This window comes from Micrasema longulum, unplaced genomic scaffold (assembly GCF_059751315.1).
Source record: "Micrasema longulum isolate JH-2025_06_02 unplaced genomic scaffold, ASM5975131v1 h1tg001567l, whole genome shotgun sequence".
Classification (NCBI taxonomy): Eukaryota; Metazoa; Arthropoda; class Insecta; order Trichoptera; family Brachycentridae; genus Micrasema; species Micrasema longulum.
The window spans coordinates 154,896-179,687 of record NW_028278750.1 but is presented as its reverse complement, the minus strand read 5'-3'; the positions used below and the strand labels follow the sequence as shown (position 1 = coordinate 179,687).

The 24,792-nt window shown below is 34.6% G+C and overlaps 2 protein-coding genes across 2 annotated transcripts; one reads left to right on the top strand and one right to left on the bottom strand.

Annotated features, from left to right (window-relative positions):
- The first annotated feature begins 415 nt into the window (after positions 1-415).
- Positions 416-6,830, top strand: LOC148274827 (uncharacterized). The gene is made up of 3 exons (XM_088236514.1): positions 416-548; positions 3,959-4,734; positions 5,672-6,830. Exons 2-3 carry the CDS (start codon positions 4,068-4,070, stop codon positions 6,646-6,648), a joined length of 1,644 nt encoding a protein of 547 aa, XP_088092640.1. The 5' UTR covers positions 416-548; positions 3,959-4,067; the 3' UTR covers positions 6,649-6,830.
- Positions 6,831-11,119: 4,289 nt separating this feature from the next.
- LOC148274826 (uncharacterized) lies at positions 11,120-21,405 on the bottom strand. The gene is made up of 4 exons (XM_088236513.1): positions 21,248-21,405; positions 20,025-20,288; positions 15,844-16,044; positions 11,120-13,046 (listed from the first exon to the last, which is right to left on the bottom strand). Exons 2-4 carry the CDS (start codon positions 20,269-20,271, stop codon positions 11,359-11,361), a joined length of 2,136 nt encoding a protein of 711 aa, XP_088092639.1. The 5' UTR covers positions 20,272-20,288; positions 21,248-21,405; the 3' UTR covers positions 11,120-11,358.
- Positions 21,406-24,792: the final 3,387 nt, after the last annotated feature.

The window sequence follows — 24,792 nt, the reverse complement described above, 5'->3', positions numbered from 1 at the left end:
ATACATTTAAAAATGTTATTTTCACGTACTCAATAATCAAAGATTTTTCAAATATTTATTTTAAGAACATTAAGTTACTGTAAATTGGGCGGGATAAGGACAAAAATGCTTAAAGAGAGGATAAGGAGGGGAGGGGAGATGTACATATTTATTATTATAATGTCTACTAAGTTACATAATACATTTAAGGTATTCTCCATCCCTGTTGTAATTTGTTAAGCAAATATTTGTAAAAAAAATGTGTTTAGTTGTAATATTGTATTTTTATTTGTTATCTGAATAAAAAAAAATAAAAAAAATGCATTTAAACAGATCATCTTAGTTACTCGTTTTTGTCTATGGATGATGACAGAGCATGCTCTATGTTCTGTAAGATGTGAAGTTTTCTATGACGGAATTTTTGACATTTGGCAGCTTCTCGGCCTCGGAGCGACCGCCTTAAAATATCGCTTTTCTGCTGCAAAGTTAGCAGAAAAGCGTATTAGTTAACTAAAGACCCAGACGCAGTTACAGATAACGTATATTTGCGGTTGATTAATATGAATCAGGTCAGTACTAATGTCTCTTTTCACCCTTAAAGTGTATACTAATAAATTAAAAATTATTGTCGCATGCCATGTTTTATATTTATATCCACGCAGTGTTTTTGTGAATATGTTTTCCGGAATATTTTTTTATTATTATTTTTTTATTTTTTTTATTTGGGAGTTGCTTTATTGGTTATAATATTAATACCTTGCTTATAATATACAAGGTTTATATTTCAAAAAGTGGATTTTTCTGCTATTAAATATCTTAAAATTTATCTAAACTATTGGGATCAGGAGGGATATATTAATGTGGGCTAATCAGGAACTTCTCAGCATTTGCTTACGTGGAGAGGAAACCACTTAAAACTCTTCAGGAGAAGCCGGCCTGTTGGCAGCAGTCAACAGGCCTGCCGTTCCACTAGAGGAGTGTTCGGCATTTTGTTCCCTACTTTGGTTTATTTTACCAATTTCCTGCGCTATATTGATCATGTATGATACTACCTCTCGTGTGAGTTCTTTATTACCTATCACCGATGGGATGTCGCATAGATCTTCACCCAGGCCTCTGCATCGCGCCTCCAGCTGTTGTCTTTGAAAGCTGAAAAAGGGGCAATGCATCAACAGGTGAGGGACATCTTGAGGAGTTTCATCGTCGCATGGGCAGCTGTCGATCTCTGAGAGCTTGAAGCGATGCAGGTTGCTCATGAAGCCACCATGACCCTTAAGCATCTGGGTGAGCTCGTAGCCAGCATTTTGCATTTTTCTGAAATCATAGGCATGAAAAATTGTAGGGAAAAACATTTTAGTTACACTTCCGGTTGTCTCACTCAAATAGCGATCGTTCCAGAGTTGAAGGGTCCTGCTTCTTATTTTTCTTTTGGCAAAACTGAGCGGAAAATCGGCAAAATCGGGGGCTGTTTTCTTAAGCGTAGCCTCCCGAGCTTTTCGTCAGCTTTTTCGTTGCCAAGGATTCCGCAGTGTCCTCGTATCCAGCCGATGTACACGTCCTGGTGTCTGCATCGTAGATTCTGGATATCTCTTCTTATGTCCATTACAATAGGGTTGACCGAATTTCGGTCAGTTATTGCATGGACTCCAGATTTGCAATCTGTCAGGATCGTTATTTTCTTCCATCTGTTTGGTGGCTTCTTCAAAACATAGACCAAGGCTTCTCTGATCGCAAAGAGTTCTGCCTGAAACACGGAGCAAAAATTGCCGAGTTTCAACTTTCTCGACGGCAGCTCTCTGATGCCATCGTAAGGTACAAAATCTGCACCCACTTTGCCGTCCAAGAGACTGCCGTCCGTGTAGATCCTCAGCTCTTCCCGCGCCGTCCCAGGCAGAACCTGATCATCGTAGCCGTGATCTATCAGATAGCGCTCCGCCGGATGAGGAAGTGAGAAATAGTCTCCCACTCCCTGGTAAAATCTGTCCTGCGGCAAGTCTTGCAAGGTGAGGCTCCTCTTCACCTCATATGCTTCTGCAAGCTCCCTGATCCTCAGATCGAGTGGCATGAATCCACTCAAAACCTGTGCTGATACCAAGGAGATTGTTCTGTATCCCTTGCATGACCTGATTGGCTATTTGTCGTTGGATGGAGTTCAATTTCTTCCGGTTGACTTTCCTGTTAAATTCCTGTTAAATGTTCCGGAATATTGACATGTTTGTGCAAATGTTGGACTACCAGGAACTTGCCGATGTAGTAGTGCCAAACAGTCCATGACAGTGACTTTCTCGGCTCAATATCTGCACAGAAGGCAGTGCAAATGTATTATTTTTTTATATATTTTTAGAGACCATATACATAATTTAAATAATACAAATGAATGCCTCATGAATGAATGAATGAATGGTTGTTACCAGTGAGGTATTTATTAAGAAAAAAAAGACTTGCAATAGTAAAATTGCTAGCATAATGCACAGTGGCGACTAGCGTAATATCATACTCCACAACTTCACAATGCGGGACGTTGAATAAAAACTTTGATTGAAAAATATATCAACATAAAATCAACCCTATTCCTTTGTTCAAAATGCAGTTTTTTACAACGCACAGGCAATACACACGGCATCTTCAGTCTATTAATTTAGCCACACTCATTCACACTTGCTGCAAGCATAAACCTCTTTATTTCAGTATTCACAATGTTGAATTGGGAGTACGTTAGTATCGGTTAGGCGCTAAGTAAACGAGCCTCAAACGCTAAGTGAAAACATACTCACCTGACGTCACAGTATGGGTGAGTTTTGACCTTGGGGAGACCATAATAAATTTAAACTGGGTTTTACGACGCCTCGTAGAAAGAGGAATATTTGGATCATTGTATCTACCTTAAGTCGCCACCGCGCGTTTTGGCATTGACTACGTATGAACCTAGTAATAATTAATTTTGTAATTTTATTTAAAAAACTCAATAAGACGTAACTATTTAAATTTATTTCAACAGCGAGGGAAAACATTATTGAGAAGGAAGTATAGACGTATTGGCATTTACAGGGCTAATGACCTGTCATTGGCTGGTTTAAGTGGCCACTTTACACATTGTGTAACATTCACCATTCTGCCCATGTCTGAACATCCACATTTCCTCAACTCTTCCATCTGTTGACTTTTGTGAAGTAAAGGAGCTGAAACCTTATTTATGTGGGTGAGATTCATCCGGCTGAACCAAATCACCTACTAGGCAACGCCTGAAAACTATTTTCAAATTTTTATACTTCTTTTACCGGGTAGTTAATTCAACAATGTTTGAGTTTTGTTAAACCAGTCAATGACAGGTCATAAGCCCTGGAAACGCCTAGACGTCTATATTCCCTTCTCAATAATGCTTTCCCTCTCTGTTGAAATAAATTCAAATATGAATAACTCCCCAGGGAGGAAATCCAGCCAGTCTGCAAGCATTTGGACACACTCAAACATTGTTTAGACGAACTTATAATTATTCTAATTTCTGATTTGTTTTTTAAATATAGTATAGCTAATCAATAACAATTAACAGTATTGGAATATAATATAAAATGACCACGCTAGAAATTTTGAATCAAAACCGCCACTGATAATGATTGTTAAGCTAGGGTTTCCTAGGACAGCGGTGCCCGTATCTTAACGGCCGTACTGAACGGTGATGCGGTTGACAGCCGTCGTAACGGTGACTAGAGACTGGTTTCCTAGGAAAACGCCGTTTCAACACCATTTAACACCCTTTTCATAAGAAATCATTCTCTAGTCACCGTTACGACGGCTGTCCACCGCATCACCGTTCACTACGGCCGTTAAAATACGGGCACCGCTGTCCTAGGAAACCCTAGCTTTACTAGGAAACTAACAGTATGCTCACAACAGGACACTACAGTAGTAGAGAACGGTCTCGTACAGGTCTGTAGGGAGTTGTTTGTGATCAACAACTGAACTTTTTCCTTGCTTACAGGTGTTGGACAAAATTAAAACATGTACATGTTTGCGTACCATTACTTCACATTTGCAGGTGGGTAGTCTTCGGATTTGAAAAGCCTTATTCTGTGTCCAAACTCGGGAAGATGGAGCTCGCTTCAGTGAGAGCCCAGGCTGAACCGGGGACTGGCGATGTAATAGGAGATATTCTCCGCACTGAAGAAAGAGCTCCGTGTCGTTACAAAAGCGAGAAGCCAGATATTCCTACCGTGAAGGCTGAATCAGCAACTGATGACGTGGAAGAAAATATCGTCCGTACTGGGGATAGAGCGCCATGGTCTCACAGAACTGGAAATACAGGTGTTGCTACCGTGAAGACTGAACCGGGGACTGGCGATGTAATGGGAGATATTATCCATACTGGGGAAGAGACGCAATATTCCTACAGAACCAAGGAGCCAGGTGTTGCTTCCGTGAAGGCTGAATCAGCAGGTGACGATGTAAAAGAAGATATTATCCATGCTGAGGAAGTGGCGTCATGTCGCCTAAGAAGCGGGGAGCTAGGTGTTGTTACCGTGAATGCTGAACCGGAGACTGACAATGTAAAAAGAGATATTTTCCACGCCGGAGAAGGGGCTCTGAGTCATCACAAAAGCCAAGAGCCAGGTGTGGCCACCATGAAAGCTGCTCCAGGGACGAGTACTGACCGGCCTCGGATAACCAGCCTAATAATTATCCGTAAAGAGGCGGATATTCATCATCCCGAAAATATGTATATAAACAATAGAATCATCTCCCAGCAAGACGTCACCAGTAAGTATTTATGTTTTTTCAAACTAAAAACTAAGGGAGAATCTAGGGTCCCCCAGATTGTTTGTTGATTTCGTTTTATGCTTAATTTTGAAAATGTTAAAATAATAAAAAAATATTTTTCTGCCAAATTCTTTCGATGATGATTCACTATTGTGTTTGCTTTCTCTCCGTGCGAACAGCCAGCATTTCAATTCGTTGCTTAAGGGTTTAATAGTCTGATATGTTGGTCAATTCGCCTGTGTCATTTTTGCTATTCATTCGCCTGTATCCAGCCATAACCACGAAAAACCGGACTTCGTGCTTTACATTTTACGCGGTTTCAGCTCTTTTACTTCGAGTCAACAGGTGGAAGCTTAACTATAATGAAGGTGTATTGTGAAATTTGCATGTTAGTTTAATTGGTGTGCTGACGAAGAGACGGGTACGTCTAGAAACCTGTAGACATAGAACAGTCGGTATATTTTTAAATTATTTATTTATTCATATATTAGCTGTGACCTTTCTGGGGTTACCCGTGCCGAGGACACTTAACAATATACTTTTTTGAAATGTTTTTACATTTGAGAATAAACAAAGAAGACTAACTTAATAAACAAAGATAATTAACAAAATGTGCCGACAGTTTTAAACACTACGCATTATTGTTTATAATTAATTTATGTACATCTATATTATTTATATTACAAAACGCACAATGAAAGAACAAAAACCTAACATAAGCTATACACTTGTGGAGCAGTTGATTCAATATTGGTTTGGGCGAATGAGACAATCCATTTTACATCTGCCCAGCTCCACAATCCATTTTTTATAGCCTTTTTGAACATTTTCTCGTTACTAATTGTTTTAATAGATCGAATATAATAACTGAATGCGGACGTGCGCATTACAACGTAAAATAATTCCTGTCTTTAATTTGTTTTAATTTTCCTTTCAGGTCCTAAAAACGAAGAAAAACTTTTCTCGTGTCTTCAATGTCCGTATAAATGTTCCCGCGAAGGCAGTTTTAGAACTCACATGTTAACCCACACTGATCGGAAACCATTCTTGTGCTCAGTCTGCGAATATAAGAGTTATTACAGAAATACGTTTAAAGCACACGAGTTGACTCACACTGGGGAAAAACCGTTCAAATGTGACATGTGCTCGTACAAATCTTCTCGTAAATCAAATCTGAAAATCCACATTTTTAGGCACAGTGGTCAAAAGCCGTTATCTTGCCCAGTATGCCAATACAAGTGTTCACAAACAAGTGGGTTAAAAAGTCATATGTTAAAGCACTCTACTGAGAAACCATTCTCATGCGACAATTGTCCTTATAGATGTAATCAGAAAAGCAGTTTGAAATCTCATATTATGTTGTCTCACAGTGGTCCCAAACCAATTTGTTGCCCAATATGCCAACACAGATGTTCAAATAATTACATGTTAAAACTCCATAATTTTCGTATTCATACCGGTGAGAAACCATTTGCATGCTCGGTATGTCAATACAAGAGTGTACTCAAAAGTTCGCTAAAACTACACATGTTCACTCATACTGGAGAGAAACCGTTCAAATGTACAATGTGTCCTTTTTCTTCACAGCAAAATTATTCCTTAAAATCGCACATCATGGCTACTCATACCGGGGAGAAACCATTCCAGTGCTCGATATGTAAATTTAAAAGCTTACGTAAAAAACCATTTGAATTGCACATGGTAACTCACACAGAGAATAAACCGTTTTCTTGCTCAATATGTGCTTTTAAGAGTTCGCAAAAAGATTATTTGAAAACGCATATTATGTTGACTCATTCTGGAGAGAAACCGTTTTCGTGTTCGGTATGCAATTATAAATGTTTACTCAAAACTAGTATAAATCTACATATGAAAACACATACAGGGGAGAAACCGCCGTCTTGTTCAACGTGACAATGTATTTGTGCACTCAAACTTAGTTTTAAACTACGTTTATATCAACGTTATGATGTTAGGAAGAGCAACCTTGCCGCAGTTTTTGTTTTGCAAAAGAGGGCAGAGAGAGGTATTTACAACTTAAATTTTCGCCTTTCTTTAAGAAATATTTTCAAAGAAATAAAAATTATGACAGTATATTTATTATTTTTATTTTTTTATTTATTTCTTAAGTTAGCTTATATTAAAACTAATATAAACTATTATGTACATTTACATCATCTATTTATATTTACATTTCCTATAGTCAGTTTATTTATGTTAATATTATGTATGTGTGTAAAAATATATCTCTCTTTCAAAAAAATAGCGGCAATCAAATCATAATTTTATTTTATTTTTATATTATTAACATAAACGGCAGATCTGCCTTTTACAAACATTTATAATATTTGCATATTGGGCTTAATATTTTTTATTTTTTTTAAACACGAATTTCCTTATAGCCAAGATTTATAAAAACAAAACAAAACTAAAATTATACAAGATTTACATTTAAAAAATTAACCTAAAAATTATACAGCAAATTCAGTAGAAAGTTTAAATAATAAAACATTCTACAGTAAAACAACAAGAAAATCATAAGTACTGTTTCACACAGCTAGGCAAAGTGAACAAAAAACTGTATATATATATTATGAAATGCATGAATAAATAAATATAATTACCATTCACCATCTTTGAAAAAGTTCGAAAGGTTTGTTCTATAGGAACAATACTCTACACTAAATATATTAGATACGTGGGAATAACTGTTGCTGAGTTCATGAAGTCTGTTTAATACGGCATTACAAGTATACACTGTCCGTGAATTGTTGCTATAAAACGGTGACACCTGTCTATTCATTCTTCCAGGCACCCTGAAGTTGATGAGAGATATAAAGCTAGAAATAATGCCAGAAATAAAGACAAATTGGTAGTGCCTAAATTGAAGCTAAGTAGGGTAAGCGCATCGCTTGTGGGGCACTGCGTACGCTTCCACAATAAAATACCCAATTTGGTAATGTATCCAAAATAAAACAAGTTTATTGGATTATAATTCTACTTTATTTTTTATAAAATATACAAAGTGTATATTGTGACGCGTTTCGTCTAGTTAGGACATTTTCAAACAAACATGTTTTCAAACTTTGTTTGAAAACATGTTTGTTTGAAAAAAATGGCTTCTAACAAACGTATAATATAATGCAATTAGCAGGGGCGAACCGTCCATATAATCGATTATTCGCAGCTTACCATTATATTTCACTACCAATAATAATGTTTTATAGTAGTTTTAATTATAGGAGAATAAATTAAATAATCTATATTTATTATAAATTAACGTCACTGTTTATATCTTCCTCAAAAAATAAATATAAGCTGCTAAATGCGCACCCAGCGCATCGCCCGGTTCCGATTATTGCAGCTTATTTTTCAATACAAAATGTGTACTGTATTTTAACATTCAAAAACCCAGTGCGTATATTTCCTTGCTAAGTTCACTTGCAGATTACAGATATTACTTCAAGCTTCTCTATTTGGAGAGTAGCATTTCGAGCGTTATTTCCTAAATACCATTTTCGTTTGATAGTATTCTGTTGACATATGACGCCAGTTTTTTAGTCCGCGCGTTTTAGCTAGTGGCGCCTCGCTCGGTGTCGTCAATTTCTTGCGTTATTCATTCTCATTTTAGAAGTAAACGTAGCTGACGGCCGGCGCGGCGCAGCGCGGCGGTCAGGACGGTCACGTGACATTTTTGTTGCAATATTATTGCGAATATTTCTAATGAATGTTATTGTTATGTTATGTAATGTAATATGTAAAGTTAAAATTATGTATTTTGGCATTAATAAATCAATTTAAATCTAATCTTATTGTTTTTTCTTTAATTTTTCAGAAAAAAAATGTACATAGTAAAATAATTTATTTTTTTTGTGTGCATAATGGGAGTGACGTCTTACAATAAAATGTTTACTTTCTTTTATATTAGTACCTAAATATTTGCCTAAATAACCTTCTTAGTTGTTCGTTAACTATATTCCTGAAACAGTTATTATTTCTCAAAACATAGGTATAAGTAATTGCCATACCGAAAAATGTGTGTGTCTACCTGATAGCAAAAATTGTCATTTAGGTAATTAAGACAAGGATTATTGGCATGTGTACTTAAATTAAACATTTCTTTAAATCAACAAGATTTACAATTTTTTTTAAAGTTATTTACCAGATTTTGACAAACCTAAGGCCTGCAAATTGCTTGTATGAAAACAAATAGAGTTGGTCGGGTAAATTTGCCCAATTGTTTTAGACGAATATTTATTAGTTAGCCATTGAAAATATGCTCAAACGACAATTTTGCCCGTGAATTAATAATTCAATAAAGTAGTTCGTAGACAAGAACGTCATATGAGCAACATTACAATAAAACAGGGACGAGTTTGAGTTTGAGAATCGTCTATTGTCTTGTTAACCTTAATAATAAGTTAAGGAATGCTAGCTTTGTTAGTTTTTTTATATTTTACTTTTTGTGCTGTTACATGTTCACTTAATTGCCATAATTACTAGTTCTTTGCTCAATGTATTATTATTGCGTTTTTTAAAATTATTTTTTAATATTAACTTTTTAAAATCATTCTTATGTTGTTGAAATTCCATTTGTCGATGCGTTTTGAAGCTGCGAGACTTTTTGTGATGTTAGCTATCATATTATGTAAATGTTATCAACTATCAAATATCTAAATTTAGTAAATGGGGTCTAGAACTTCAACCGTCCATGCGCTCAGTAGCTGCGAGACTTGTTGTTATCTAACTTCTAATTTTATAAATTTGCTTTTTATTTCGTTTTTAAATTATCACTTAAACTCTAAACTTCATTGTCAAATAAAAAAAATAATGTAAATAGTGGCTAGATTTCTTATTGTCCATGCGCTCTGTAGCTGCAAGACGTTCTGTTATCTAGCTCATATATATCATAATTGGAGACGAGGAACTAGAATCCCAACCGTCCATGCGCTCTGTAGCTGCAAGACGTGTTGGGATATTTATTTATTGTACAGCGCCCTTGAGGTGATTTTCACAAAAATGGCGCTGTATAAATTATCCAAACCTTATTATTTTTATTACAGTTCAACAAATAATGGTTGCAGGCAAACATGGAGGTAATTTTGCCCGCCATCAAAAATTTTAATTGCTTGAAATCGCATTTCAATATGACTGAATTTATAATTGTAACCCAATTAAACGATTACCAAGTCATTCTTCGTAATTAAAAAGTAAAGCACAACATACATTTTTTTGGAGAAAATCAACATAACTGCAAAAAAGCGAGCAAAATTGGACGGTTTCGCGGTAATTAAAGATCTTAAAAGTAATAAACACTGTAAATGATTGTTTAACTCTACAGAAAAATGTTGACAAATTGTTTATGCGGTGAAAACGATAAACAAGAGTTTAAAATCGATAAACAAAACGATAAACAAGAGTTTATCGTTTTCACCACATAAACAATTTCTGTTTCGGAAGTGCGAGATCTAGGTGCCATCTTCGATCAAAGGCTGTCTTTTGTCATTCACATAAACTACATGGCCAATAAATCCTCAAAAATGCTAGGCTACATTTTGCGAGTGACTAAGGATTTAAAAAATATCGCTACGTTGAAATTGATGTACACAGCTTTGGTTAGGAGCCAGTTGGAATACCACTATACTATATGGACTCCGTATTTTAGTTCTCACCAATTTACTCCAGAATGAGTTCAAAATAAGTTTTTAAGATACGTTAACTTTAAGCTTGGAATTAGATATAATGTATTAACTATGATTGTTTTATCAAATACTTTGAACTTTTTGAAACTAACTGAGAGAAGGAAAATTGTAGATTTATTGAATTAAAGATTGTAAACTTTACAGCTGCCCAAATCTATTGGCACTCATTAACTTCAAGGTACCTGGACGAATGACTCGTCAAGTACCTCCGTTTAGTTGTAACAATTCGCGAACCGTACACTCGTATGCTATTCTGCTATTCTGAATCGACTCCATGTTCTCGGCAATAATTATTCCGACGTTGCTGACATTTTTCACATAAAGTATAGCTTATATAAATCAACTCTATGAAATCATTTCAAAGATGGTGAACGGTAAATTACATTTTTTAGATTAAAGCGCTTTCTGTTTATTTATGTATGGGTACTATTGTGTACCATATTTACGTGTATACTTATTTTTTGAATTACTTTAATCGTCGTTATTATTAATATTTATTTTTTTTTAGACAAAAGAATTTTATTATATTTAATATACTTATATTTTAAGTACGCTATAAATATATACATTTAAAAATTCCATTTCTTTTTAAAAAATTATCTGCACACATTGTTTATTATTTTTTACATGTATTTAGATTTGTATAAATAATATATTTATTTTCTTTATACAAAACTGCTGTATTGTATATATTATTTATCTTAAATAATACGTTTAAATTTAATTTTTAAGTTTTTTACATTATATTGAAATGTTTATATTATTTTTAATGTGTATCTTTTTAAGTAAAAGGCACTGCGTGCCGTGTATATTCAAAAATAAATAAACATGTGTACTTTTTAACTGCCTTTTTAAGAATATTTTAATTGGCACTCTGCGCATGAGAATGGTTTCTCGCCAGTATGTGTCAACATATGTGATTTTAATTGGCCTTTGTGCCAATATGTAAATTGACACTCCGAGCACAAAATGGTTTCTCTTTGGAATGTGTCAGCATGTGTGATTTTAAAGACCTTTTACGAGAACATGTATATTGGCACTCTGAGCATGAGAATGGTTTCTTACCAGTGTGAGTTAACATGTGTCGTTTTAAATTGGTTATTTGAGAACATTTATATTGGCACTCTGAGCATGAGAATGGTTTGTCACCAGTATGATTCAACATGTGCAATTTTAATTGGTATTTACGAGAACACGTGTATTGGCACTCTGAGCATGAGAATGGTTTCTCGCCAGTATGTGTAAACATGTGTGATTTTAATTGGCCTTTATGACAACATGTAAATTGACACTTCACGCATAAAATAGGTTTCTCTTTGGAATGTGTTAACATGTGTAGTTTTAAAGAGCTTTTAAGAGAACACGTGTATTGGCACTTTGAGCATGAGAATGGTTTCTCGCCAGTATGTGTCAACATGTGTGATTTTAATTGGCCTTTTTGACAGCATGTAAATTGACACTCCGAGCATAAAAAAGGTTTCTCTTTGGAATGTGTATACATGTGTGATTTTAAAGGGCTTTTACGATAACATGTATATTGGCACTCTGAGCATGAGAATGGTTTCTCGCCAGTATGTGTCAACATGTGTGATTTTAATTGGCCTTTATGACCACATGTAAATTGACACTCCGAGCATAAAAAATGTTTCTTTTTGGAATGTGTAAACATGTGTGATTTTAAAGAGCTTTTACGATAACATGTATATTGGCACTCTGAGCATGAGAATGGTTTCTCACCGGAATGTGTCAAGATGTGTGATTTCAATTGGAATTTATGAGAACACGTATATTGACACTCTGAGCAAGCGAATGGTTTATCGCTAGTATGAGTCAACATATGTGATTTTAATTTGCTTTTTAGAGAACATGTATATTGACACTCCGAGCATAAAAAAGGTTTCTCTTTGGAATGTGTAAACATGTGTGATTTTAAAGAGCTTTTAAGAGAACATGTATATTGGCACTGTGAGCATGATAATGGTTTCTCACCGGAATGTGTGAACATGTGTGATTTCAATTGGCTTTTATGAGAACAAGTATATTGACACTCTGAGCATGCGAATGGTTTCTCGCTAGTATGAGTCAACATGTGTGATTTTAATTGGCTTTTTAGAGAACATGTATATTGACACTCCGAGCATAAAAAAGGATTCTTGCCAGTATGAGTCACCATGTGTCGTTTTAAATAGCCTTTTTGAGAACATGCATATTGACACTCCGAGCATGAGAATGGTTTCTCACCGGAATGTGTCAACATGTGCAATTTTAATTGTTCTTTTAAAGCACATGTATATTGACAGTCTGGGCATAAGAATGGTTTGTCGCCAGTATGACTCGACATGTGTAATTTGAATTGTCTTTTACGGGAACACGCATATTGACACTCGGAGCATGATAATGGTTTCTCGCCAGTGTGACAAAACATGTGTGATTTTAAGTGGCTTTTCCGAGAACATGTATATTGGCACTCCGAGCATGAGAATGGTTTCTCGCCGGAATGTGTCAACATGTGTAATTTTATTTGGCTTTTATAAGAACACGTATATTGACACTCCGAGCACGAGAATGGTTTCTCACCGGAATGTAAAGATTTCTGGGTTGCTTGAAAACCTAAAACAAAAATAAGAACAATGTATGAAATCTCCTTGAATTTATTTCAAATAAACTACGCCTGAGTATACTCGGGGGAAAATATATAATGCTACGAGCCACGAGGGTTTTTTCATAGCTCTTTGCGTTTTTAAGGAACGAGCTGAACTCGGCAATGCTTTGCAATCAATAGATTTGAGTACATACTCGTACATATATAATAAATGAACACAATCGAAAGTTATTTTGTGTATTCAGTCCAATATTTGTATGTTGAGACGAATATATTTAAGTACTTCGTCACATTTTTATATTTGGGGATAATACTTGATTCAAAATTGACATTAAATGCAAATTTTGAACACGTTAATAAAAAAATATCAAAAAAAATATTTTTCCTTAGTAGATTGAGAAATAAATTAAATAAAGATACTGCAGAACTAATTTACAAAACAATCATTTTTCCACATATAGATTACTGCTCAACAATATTATTTTTAGCAAACGAAGGAAATTTAAATAAACTAGAAATTTTACAAAATAAAGCGATGAGAATAGTTCTCGAGAAAAATAAATATAACAATGTAAAAAAAAATAAGAGATGAACTAAAATGGTTATCTGTGAGAAGGAGACTTAAATTTAATATGTTGATATTTATACATAAATTTTTTCACGATAAATTACCAAAATATTTTAAGGATAAAGTTGTCTTAAACAAAAATTGTCATGAATATGCTACTAGACAAAAGGATAAAATAAGACTACCATTATTGAAAAGAGCTGAGTCGCAAAATTGTTTGATGTATAAGGGTTTAAAAATGTATAATGAGATGCCTGAATGTATGAAGAATGAAAAGTGTCTGAAAGAATTTAAAAATAAATGTATAAGTTACTGTAAGGAAATGTAAATATATATAAATGATGTAAATGTACATAAAAGTTTTAATATAAGCTGACTTAAGAAATAAAAAAATATTTTTTTTTTGGTTTCTTGCGCTGGCAATACTTCGCTGTACGATTCGCTTCTAGAAACAGATCAAAATGGCGGACACGTAATACGACGTATATCGGCCGACACAAGAGAGGGATTCGATTAATCCGGTAAGAGCCTTAATAATCTGTAATCTCCATCATTAAAAACCAGTCTTGCGTCTATAATAATGACGTTTTAAATTCGACAGGATCCTTTTCCATTATCATATATTCATTGAGTAGAACTGATATTTTACATGACCGCGTGAGAAATTATATCTAAGCGTGTCGAGCCGCCGCCGTATGGAATGGCTGCACGCCTTTTCATAATATATGCGTATTCCTTCAAGTCAAGGATACGATGTTCATCAGGTGATTACTCTTGATTTACTAATTCGGAAACTACCAACAGAATCTGATGACGCGGAGTAATGCAGTTCTTGACGAACGTTTTCAAATAATGGCGTGGAAAAAATATAAAGAACACGAGGAATTCACTTTCGTTTCTTTAAATCAAGTTTTTTTTTTTTAAACATTTTTTTTGCACCACAACAGGCCAGGGGCCTAATTACAGTGGTGAATTACATCACAGAGCACCCAGGCTTGAGAAAAATCACATTTTAATTTTTGCGTTCTCACCGGGAATCGAACCCGGAACCTTCCGTGCGTGAGTCAAGCGTCTTGACCACTACACCACAAGATGCAAACTTTCTTACGAGATATTGGTGTTTTGTGCATTAATCCAAGAACCCGTATTATAGTAATTTTCCACTGGTATTTTAAAAATATATTATTAAAATTTGATTGAATTCAATTCAATAGTTTCCAATGATTTTTGGATATTAAATAGAGAAATGTCACCAACAATCTTGGAAATTGATTTAATTGTTTTTGTTTAAATCATCATACTTAAATTCTACGAGAATTATTCGAATCATAAGTATCTATTATTATATTGAAATGTCCGATTTGATATCAAGGAAGATTTCGTTTCCAGAGACATGTATTAAAACGTTGGATTAAAATAGTTATCAGAATATAAATATATGTACTTTTGTAATTAATAAAGCATTAAGCTTTATCTACTTTATCTACATTGAGATTCTTCATCAAGAGACAATCAGATTTATTATGTTATCTTTGTCTATCGAAATTGCTTGAAAGATATAGTCTTGTTAATATTAGAATAAAATAAATTTGAATTTAAAAATGTGTTTCAATTCGGTGATTCGGGTGGTGCATAGGTCACTTGAGATGGAAGGGATTTGCCTGGGGAAAAGGATTTAATGGTCTCTTGTTTTTTTCGGCTCTGCCGGTCGGTGGATGATAAGGTTCAGGTGGGTGCTTCGCCCCCCGGAACCTATTATGTGTACATTATTATTCTTGTGTTTAGGTTTACATGAATTGTGAGGACAGAATTTTACTATAATTATTTATTTATTTTTAACGGATCTAGTCCACACGAAATATTGCAAAGACATATCCTTATTGATTTTGATATATAGGTATTCGAATATTGTTTTCCTGTCACTGTCTAGCGGATGACTCCCCGATACTGTGCGAAAAAGACAACTGCATGTCAGACTTTTTGTTAAAAAAGACAAAATCGACGTTTAGTTGCCCCGTTTTCCGCACCTCGAAACTGAACCGATTTTATATTTTTTTTAGACAGAGTACCAGGTTACTTTTTTGGAATTAACGCGATTTGCGTTTTTCAAAAATAGTTATAGGTATTTGTATACCGTGCGCCCGAAGACAGCAGACAAACTGTGCCTTGTTGCTGGTTTTTTGGTGGTTCTAGTTTCCATAGCAAACAATTTTTCAAAAAACAAAATGGTTTCTTACTAGTGTGAGCCAACATGTGTTGTTTTAAATGGCTTATTCGAGAACATGTATATTGGCACTCCGAGCATGATAATGGTTTCTCGCCGGTATGAGTCAACACGTGTCGTTTGAAATTTCCTTTTCGAGAGCATGTATATGGACACTCCGAGCACGAGAATGGTTTCTCACCGGAATGTAAATATTTCTGGGCCGCTTCTAAACCTGAAACAAACATATGAACAATGTACGAAATCTCTTTGAATATTATTTCAAATAAACCACGCCCGAGTATACTCGGGGGAAAATAAATAATGCTCCGAGCCACGAGGATGTTTTTTCTAGCTCTTTGCGTTTATAAGGAACGACCTGAACACGGGTATGCTTTGCAATTGCTAGATTTGAGTACATACTCGTATATAGAATATATTTTATATAAATTAGAAAAGTGTGTATACATTATTATTTTTGTGTTTCCGTTATCATGTATTATGAGGATTATGTGGAAACTTAAACCACCCAATGACAGGTCATAAGTCCTGTAGATGTCTGACTTCTGTATTCCATTTTCTTAAATGTTCTCCATATCTGTTGTAATATGTTCAGTGTACAGTTTTCATCAGCATCATTATTTCTGTTTTGCACCTAATGGTGCATAGGGCACTGCATTGTTACACCAATCGTAGAGTATCTTGATATTTTTTTATACATGGGAGTAAGATGATCAGTCTTACGCTTCAGATACCAGTCCAGGGACTATAAAATATTCTTGTGTAAAAAAAATAAATTATGTCAACCATGCCGGTAATTGAACCCGAGACCTCTAGCTTGGTAGCCAACCGCGCTGACCACTACACCACGAGGCCGACATATAGTTAATACAGTTTTAATAATTGTTAAATACATTTTGAGCATCAAAATTACGAACGATTGGATTTTTTGAAAGTGATCGTTTAAAAAATATTGTATTTATAAAGACGCACAAAATTTGGTGGACGAAGAAATTGCTGAAATAATTTGAGAATTGGACTCCGGTTACGAAATATTTTCTAAGAATGACGCAAAGGTAGGTGATTTTATTCGATATGGAAACAGAATCTGTTGAGGACCGCGTTGAAAAAAGGGAACAATTAAATTTATGAAAATCTGGACCTCGTATTCCCATGATACATAAAATCTATGATTTCCAATCAAGTATTAGTGTCAACAGTTGCTCTAGCAATAATTGAACGGGATTTTTTTAAGCATTTCTTAAACATTAAGATAATGAGCGCGATAGTTTTATTTAATGTATTTAAATAATATACAAGTAAAGAATAAGGGCTAAGTTCTTGCACACACAAATGGAAAGCCAGGAATAGCGGGTATTGTTGACAAATCCACCTGGTCTATTAACAAGTATAGAAATTGAAAAAAAATAAAAAATTCAGGCGTTGTCTAGTATGTAGGTGAAATAATTCAATTAGATGAATCTCAGCCGCATGAATAAAAGAATTTAACTCTACAAACATTTGAAAACTATTGATGTTTGTACATGGGCGGAATAGTGAATGTTAGAGTGTGTAAAGTGGCCACTTAAACCAACCAATGACAGGTCATAAGCCCTATAGATGCCTAGACCTGTATATTACCTTCTCTAAAAACCATTCAACTTCATCTATGTTGTAATATGTTAATATTAACAATTTCCAAGGGAGTTAAATCCAGTCCATGTCTACAAAAATTTGGACAAACTCAAAATATTGTCGTTAAATAATAAGTAGTCAAGTGTTTCTCTTTTTTTATAAAAAAAAAATGTTTTAATGATTTGTATTTATTAAATTATTTTTATTAATTTTAATCAGTAACCGGCAAAACAATGCCATTTTCAAGAAAATATTACAACGCAACTATTTGCGAATTATAAAGACGTTAAATCCCACACTGAATGCTGTTGAAATGCGATCCCTCAGGCGAATGTGCGGAAAAACAATGTATGATAGGTGCCCTAATGTCGAAATTAGAGCAGAATGCAAGGCTGAGTTAAGCATTATCGACAAAATTAAGAAAGGTCTTTTGCGATGGTTCGGTCATGTGGAGCGAATGAATGATGAAAGAACGGCTAAAAAGATTTATGATGCGAATGTGTCTGGTTGTAGAAGTCGAGGAAGGCCGAGAAAGACATGGCATGATCAAGTACAACAAATTCTTGAAAGTGGTCATGTGAAAAGTCGGAATAATCGACGTGCGTGCATGAGAAGATGTATGAATGTGAAGGAAGCAAAGGAAGTGTGCCAGGACAGAGTGGTGTGGCGTTCTATCCTCTCTGCCTACCCCTCCGGGGAAATGGCGTGATGGTTAGTTAGTTAGTTGGTTAGTTAAATCCCACAGTTACGGCAAGCTGGACTTTACACAGAATTTTCCCGATGGAAATAATGGATCACATTTCCGGGTTAATTCCGTCGAACCCTAAAAAAAAACGCTACGAAGACGTTATCATGTTTGCGGGAACACAAAATGAAACCAAAAAAACTAAAATTTACTCGATAGGTTTGCTCTCCACGTGGTGTAGGATTATGTCTTAAATCCTGTTACACGTGTGCAAAATTTTAAATCCGTTTTGTCAATAAACATCGATTTCACCTCGTAAAATTTTATTATTAAGTGATAAAGAACATGTCAAGTGTCAAAAACCATCAATTAACCAGTAAAACCTATTTTAATAAAAGCTTTTAAAGTGTCCTAGTACAGATGAAAAATATATTTTGCTAATTGGCGCAGTATTCCAATATTACTGCTCTGAGGTATCATGTGACATTCAAGATGGCGGTATGGTTACAAGTGATAAGTGATTTACTATGAATCGTCTTTGTTCGCGTTATCTTCATAAATCAAGGGACTGTAATGTTTATTTTAGTGCCCCAAAATGTTCTTTGAACAGTTTAGGTCTTCTCAAGTTTGATTATTAATTTTTAAGTGCTTTTATCATTATACATTCATAAAAATAAACATTCAATCAAAAGCAGTCGCCGGAATGGTTTGATAAGAAATTACAAGACCGTCGCCCCCAGAAGGTTAAATAAATGTTTCTTTTACATACATTATAACGCCCCCGCCCCTTCCTTGTTTTCTTGAATTATAAAACATAGTGTAATTTGGAATATTGTATATATTAGCTAATTCTTGCTTTATATTTGTCTCCGTTTAAACGATTGCATCTATTTCGTGTTGTAGATTATTTATCACTATCAAGAATTCATTAAAGTTTTTTTTATCGATCGTATATTTAAGTGGATAACAAGAAATTTTGCATTTTGAATAGGTATTTTTTTTATCCATGTACTCGATTCTTCGCATTTAAAATAATTTTCAAAAGGTGTGAATAATTGTGTGTGGTCCATTGAATACAATATGTATTTATTTTTTCCTAATTTATTTTTCTGTTTATGGTAAAGGAGTTTATATTTCGAGATACCGTTTTAAATCATTTTCTGAATAGATTCGAAAAACTTTTTGATTTTCGCCTTCACGTTTTATCAATATTTTTTTTTCACTTACCCAAACAAATTTAAATTTAGATTTAAGCACATTTTCTGTTTTCCAAAACAATTCTTTCTTTTGTTTCGTTAAATTTTCGTTAATACATATTTTATTTTCATTTCCATTTCTAAAGATATCGTTATTTGTTAGCAAGTTTTTTCTCTGTGATATCCAAATATCACGCTTACTGAAGCGGTTAATAAAAAAGCTGAGGTATTTCTAGAATAGAAAGCACTTCGGAGAAAGTCGCTGATAAAAATAATATGCTGCAATAGTAGTTAATGTGTGGTTCAAAAATTGTGTTGTAAATAATTTCGCAAGAATCCTTATCAACAAATCCTGCAATTTTTCTGAAAATCAAAAATATTTTCGTAATCTTTTTCTTTTTTATTTGAGGCTTTTGTTGACATTTAAGTTTCTTATCCATCATTACACCCAAATATTTAATTTCACTAAATTCATTTGGTTTTGCATTTCTTATTACAATTGACAACGTAACTTCTATTAGTTTGTTCCCTATATTCATATATTTTGTTTTATCTTTATTTAATTTATGATAGATGGCACGGATAACACAACTCTCAGTTCGTGTGGGCAATTGTGCACAAGTCCTCCGCGTACCATCATCCATCACAGTCCGCAGACGTAACCTCGGAGCAGATAATGTGGAAGGAAGTATCACTCACTTGAAGCTATTTCCCTGTTACGAATGGAATCCAAACATTCTTGTTTAACGTCGGGATAGTCGAAATCCATCTCCGTGAAGATAATTATATCGCTGGTTATCCTAGGCAGGTCAGAACTGGTCCCCGGTTCAGCCTTCACCTCCTGGCTTATACGGGGACGTGGCGCCCCTTCCCCGGCACGGAGAATGTCTCCTTCTAGATCGCCAGTCCCCGGTTCAGCCTTAATATTCACTGAAGCTATTTCCATTTTCAATAGACAATATCCTGAAAATCGAACAAATTATTCATTTTATATAAGAGTTACACAAATAAGCATTTTAAGAGTCAACTGATGATTAACAGAGACAACCTCTCGGACGCGTTCTGCCAGTCATTCACTATATGTTGTAAGGTGTGTAAACCTGTGGTTAATGTAAATTGTTACTGTGTGTAGAGTTGAAATGTTACCGAGCATTACCTGCTTTTATTTATTTATTCATTATTGGTTCAAAGAACCTTTTACAAAAAAAAATCTTTCACAGAAGCAGTGAAAAATAATTAATATAATAGAATAATTAAAACTAAACAATTGAGTTAATATAAAATATTTAAAAAACTAAAAAGTAAAAATCATCATTATCATTCCCTTTCCGCACCTAATGGTGCATAGGGCACTGCATTGTAACCAATCGCAGCATATCTTGATTATTTTTGTTTCATGAAGGTAAGATGATCAGTCTACGCTTCAGGTATAAGTCCAGGGACTATGAAATATTCTAGTGTGAAAACACCCTTTTAAATAAATATTTCATTTCAACCATGGAATGGTTAGTATTCAACTAGGTTTTAATAAAAAATAAAATTAATGAACATCTGTACTTTATAAATAATAAGTTTTTTGGAGCAATGATAAAACTTAAATTATCCAAATAACACATTATTTTATTTGTCTGGCATAGTATATGATCCAAGTATCAACCCGGGGGTAACATCTCGGCTCCCGGCCAGATGTGCGAGTACATACCATCCAGCATCACATTGACATCGACGCTGTGTGTGCATATGATCTTTATGTCTGGAGGTAATATCTCGGCTCCTTGCCAGTGTCATCCAATAATAATACTCCCCTAAGCAGCATATTACATTTGAGTTCACCGCTGGCACCGGGTGTTAGCCAACACTTCTCACATAGTCAAATTCTGAATTAGAGACGACACTATATATAACGAAAGAGTTTTACCTACAATTAAAACTCCAATTGTGTTGTCTGGATGCCTCTCGTATCCAGAATACATGTGATAAATTCCTGCCAGGTGGGATACAATCACAGACTAAATATATATACTAATCCAATTGAAACAAAGGAACAATCACAACTTATACTTCTTCCGCTGCCTGTGACAGCTATAAGAGTAACCAGAGATAAAGCAACTTGAGACGCAGGAAGGGCTGCCATAGAAAAAAAAGGTATTAAAAAGCGGGTAGGAACTATTAGCGGGTTATTTACGACATTATTTGATACGAGCTAAACTCATTCATGCATTAAAATCTGTTGTCCCCGTAAAAATAAGACGGTATTTTCGTTTTAGATTATAAAATCAACCTTTGTTTGTATTTGTATTGGAAAAAACTCGGCGATATTTTAAAATATTTTAATACGAATTTAAATATTACTTTCCAATACATTATATTGTTCTCTAATCTAGGGTTTCTCAGCAATAATGCATTTAAATATAACCTTTTAGTTCATGCTAGCCAATTCTCAAAAGCAACCTGTTTTAATTACCGCCTTTACAAATAAATACATTGAAATAAATTCATATTTACCTGAGCCGTTACTAGGTATTAACAAATATTTCATCTCTTTTTAATGTCAATTACGATTCGATACCTCGGGTAAAATACAAATGACCAAGCGGCGAATTGCCTGGAATTCCAAAACCCTTTATTTTGAATACAATAACTTTAACAATAAATATAGACCCATGTTTTCCGCTGGGGAAAACATAACCTTTTTGAATAATAAATCTCAAACCGATGCCCATTAAAATAATATTTGTATTTTAAAAACATACCAATTTATTTTAAAATAACAAAATAAAACGCACAATTAATTCCTTTGTGATACGTACAAACTTTTCTTCTTCAAATTTCATACATCTTCAATTGCACGCGCGCCGATTATTATATTAACCTTAAACTCTAATGAACTTTTGCGCCATCATTTTCTAATCCGCGCCCGTGGTACATAAGGCACTGCACCAGTGCGCCAATCGCAACGTATCAGTGATTATTTTATAATATGTATGAAGGTATTTTACATCCACCTTGCTAGGAATCGAACCTAGGACCTCAAGTATGGTAGGCGAACGCGCCAACCACTACACTAGGAGACGAATCATTTCCATTTTTTTTATTAATGATTCCTTCCTAATCTTCATAATTATAAATTAGTTTAATAATTTAATTTTGTATGTTTAGTGTATGTTTATTTTTGATTAATTAGTTTTAAACGTATTTAATATATATATACATTATAGTCTTAGTTAATTATAATTTAGTTATATAAGAAATAAAATGCAAAACATCAACATGATTTTAATATTACAAAGTAGTCATAAGTTAATGTTGGAAAGAGACGACTGATAAAAGTGATGCGTGTGAGGGAGAAGGAGAGAGCTCCTAATTTGAGAGTTATAAAACCACCCGAACATTGGAACAGACGAGTCGGAAAAGAGCCATGAAGGAGAGTCAACCAAGAGTCGGTCAACAGTTGGGGAAGTGAGTCGAGTCTACGCGATCGTACTCTCGATCGCGGAGACGATGCAGCGTGGAAGTCGAAGTTAGGGAGTTTAAGTGCGGTGAGTGTACAGGGTAGCCAGTGCTACGTAGCAACCTCGTGGAATCCGACTACTCCACGAGGGTCATCGGAGGCCACTTTTCAGCCGCGAAGGTTTCTCCACATCCAGGACATCCATCGTCCTCCAAAGGAATGCCAGTTTCCTCCACCGCCAGCACGTGTGCCCAGCCCACGTCCGGCCAATCTTCCAGCTGGCTGTCGCCGTCACTATCGCCACGGGACCGAGTCCCGAGAGCGGCCCAAGGCTCTATCCAGGGCATATCTCCGCCCAGGACATCGCCCAGCATGTGTTCGTCCGAACACAGCATCCGGACCACCATCCGTCATCTCTCCGCATAAGTGAAACCACCATTGTGTTAGAATTAAGATATTAGTGAAGAATGACAATTACGAACTGCATTAGTCAAGGACCTAGATCTGTAAGTATTTTTATTCCTCTCATGTTTTTAACTAGTTCTAAGATTATTCCCATGTTCTAGTTTAATAAACATTGGTACATAAAACATTCAAGCTTTTTAAATTATCTTCCAATTTACTTGTTTTCAGAATAGATTGAAGTTTTCTTTATTTTCTTTAGGGCTTTAAATTCATTTAGTTGTAATCTTAATTGCGTTATCATGACGGGGAATAAAAATGGGAAACACATGGCGAAATAACTTTCTACACCACATATTCGATAAGGCACCAGGAAGACGCGATCTTCTAATTCATCTCAAGTTTCCGTTCGGCGGATGTTCCCGCTTTCTCTCAGTTAGCGGAGAGACAGACAGCTTCCGTCTATTCATACGCGCGAACGCAGAACTTGATTTTGTTTACAGCCTCCGAGATAATCAAATCTCGTCGATAATCTTTCTCTCAACGCCACTCTCCGAATAACCGAAAACCTAGAACAACAAAAACATTATTTCCCATATTCTAATTTATCCCCCGTGATACATTCAGGTAATGGTCGGAAAATTTAAAGCATTTGAGTAAATAATAAGTCAATTGGGAGATCATCGCATTGCACAAGAAGGGTGATCCATTAAACTGTGATAACTATCGTGGCATCACGGTACTGAGTGTACTTGAAAAAATTTCACACCCAGCCTCCGAGTGGGCTGGGTGTAAAATATATTTCCTCTCTGCAACTTTAGTTTAAAACACATACATATGCGTTTGATTGTTATAAACATTAAGTTAAGTCACTAAGGTGTGGACATGCCATAAACAAAGGTTGAGATAATTCATTTAAAGCATTGTTTTATACACGTAATTAATTATATTATTTAAAAATCGAAGAATAATGTTGGACCAGTTATTTTTATTCAAATAAAAAATAATAAAATTGATTCTCCTAACCTACTAGAAAGACTTCCATTCCGTGTGCCATCTAGACCGACAAGACAAAATCTTTTGTTTTACACTGAAAACGCGTCAACAAACTATTTTAAACAATCTACAATACCTAGAATATGCGACTAATATAATAATATATTTACTGAGGCTGATATTTTTTGTGTCAATGTATGTAAATTTAGGTAAAAAATTATTGAAATTTTGAGAGAAGCAGACATTTAACATTATTATTATATAAACATTTTTTCATTTCGTTTCTTTTACATTTATTATATTGAACATAATTTAAATTATTGTATTATGTGTGAACAATTTTTTTGGTGTGTGCATGAGTTTCTTACTCTAATATACAAAGAAATTGGCAATATATGTGTACATACTGTTTGTTTACCAAATAAAATAAATAAATATTCAACGCTTTGTTCTAAACAAAATATATTTAAACTCCACAAACTCGTGATTTTATAAATGTGTTTCTGTTAAAACTGTTTTAAAATGTGTTTATTTGTGAAGATCAAGTACCGAAATTTAACAATTTATTATAAAACAATTTCTGTATATTATAGTGCTACCTATCTACGTTCAATTAAA

Bases quoted from the DNA above. Each gene is read 5' to 3' on its own strand.
- LOC148274826 (XM_088236513.1), bottom strand. From the start codon at position 20,271: ATGGAAATAGCTTCAGTGAATATTAAGGCTGAACCGGGGACTGGCGAT. The intron at 16,045-20,024 runs GTGAGTGATACT...TGTTTGTTTCAG, and splicing joins TAACAGGGAAATAGCTTCAA to GTTTAGAAGCGGCCCAGAAA. The intron at 13,047-15,843 runs GTAAGAAACCAT...TTTTTGTTTTAG, and splicing joins ACACATGTTGGCTCACACTA to GTTTTCAAGCAACCCAGAAA.
- LOC148274827 (XM_088236514.1), top strand. From the start codon at position 4,068: ATGGAGCTCGCTTCAGTGAGAGCCCAGGCTGAACCGGGGACTGGCGAT. The intron at 4,735-5,671 runs GTAAGTATTTAT...TTTTCCTTTCAG, and splicing joins CTCCCAGCAAGACGTCACCA to GTCCTAAAAACGAAGAAAAA.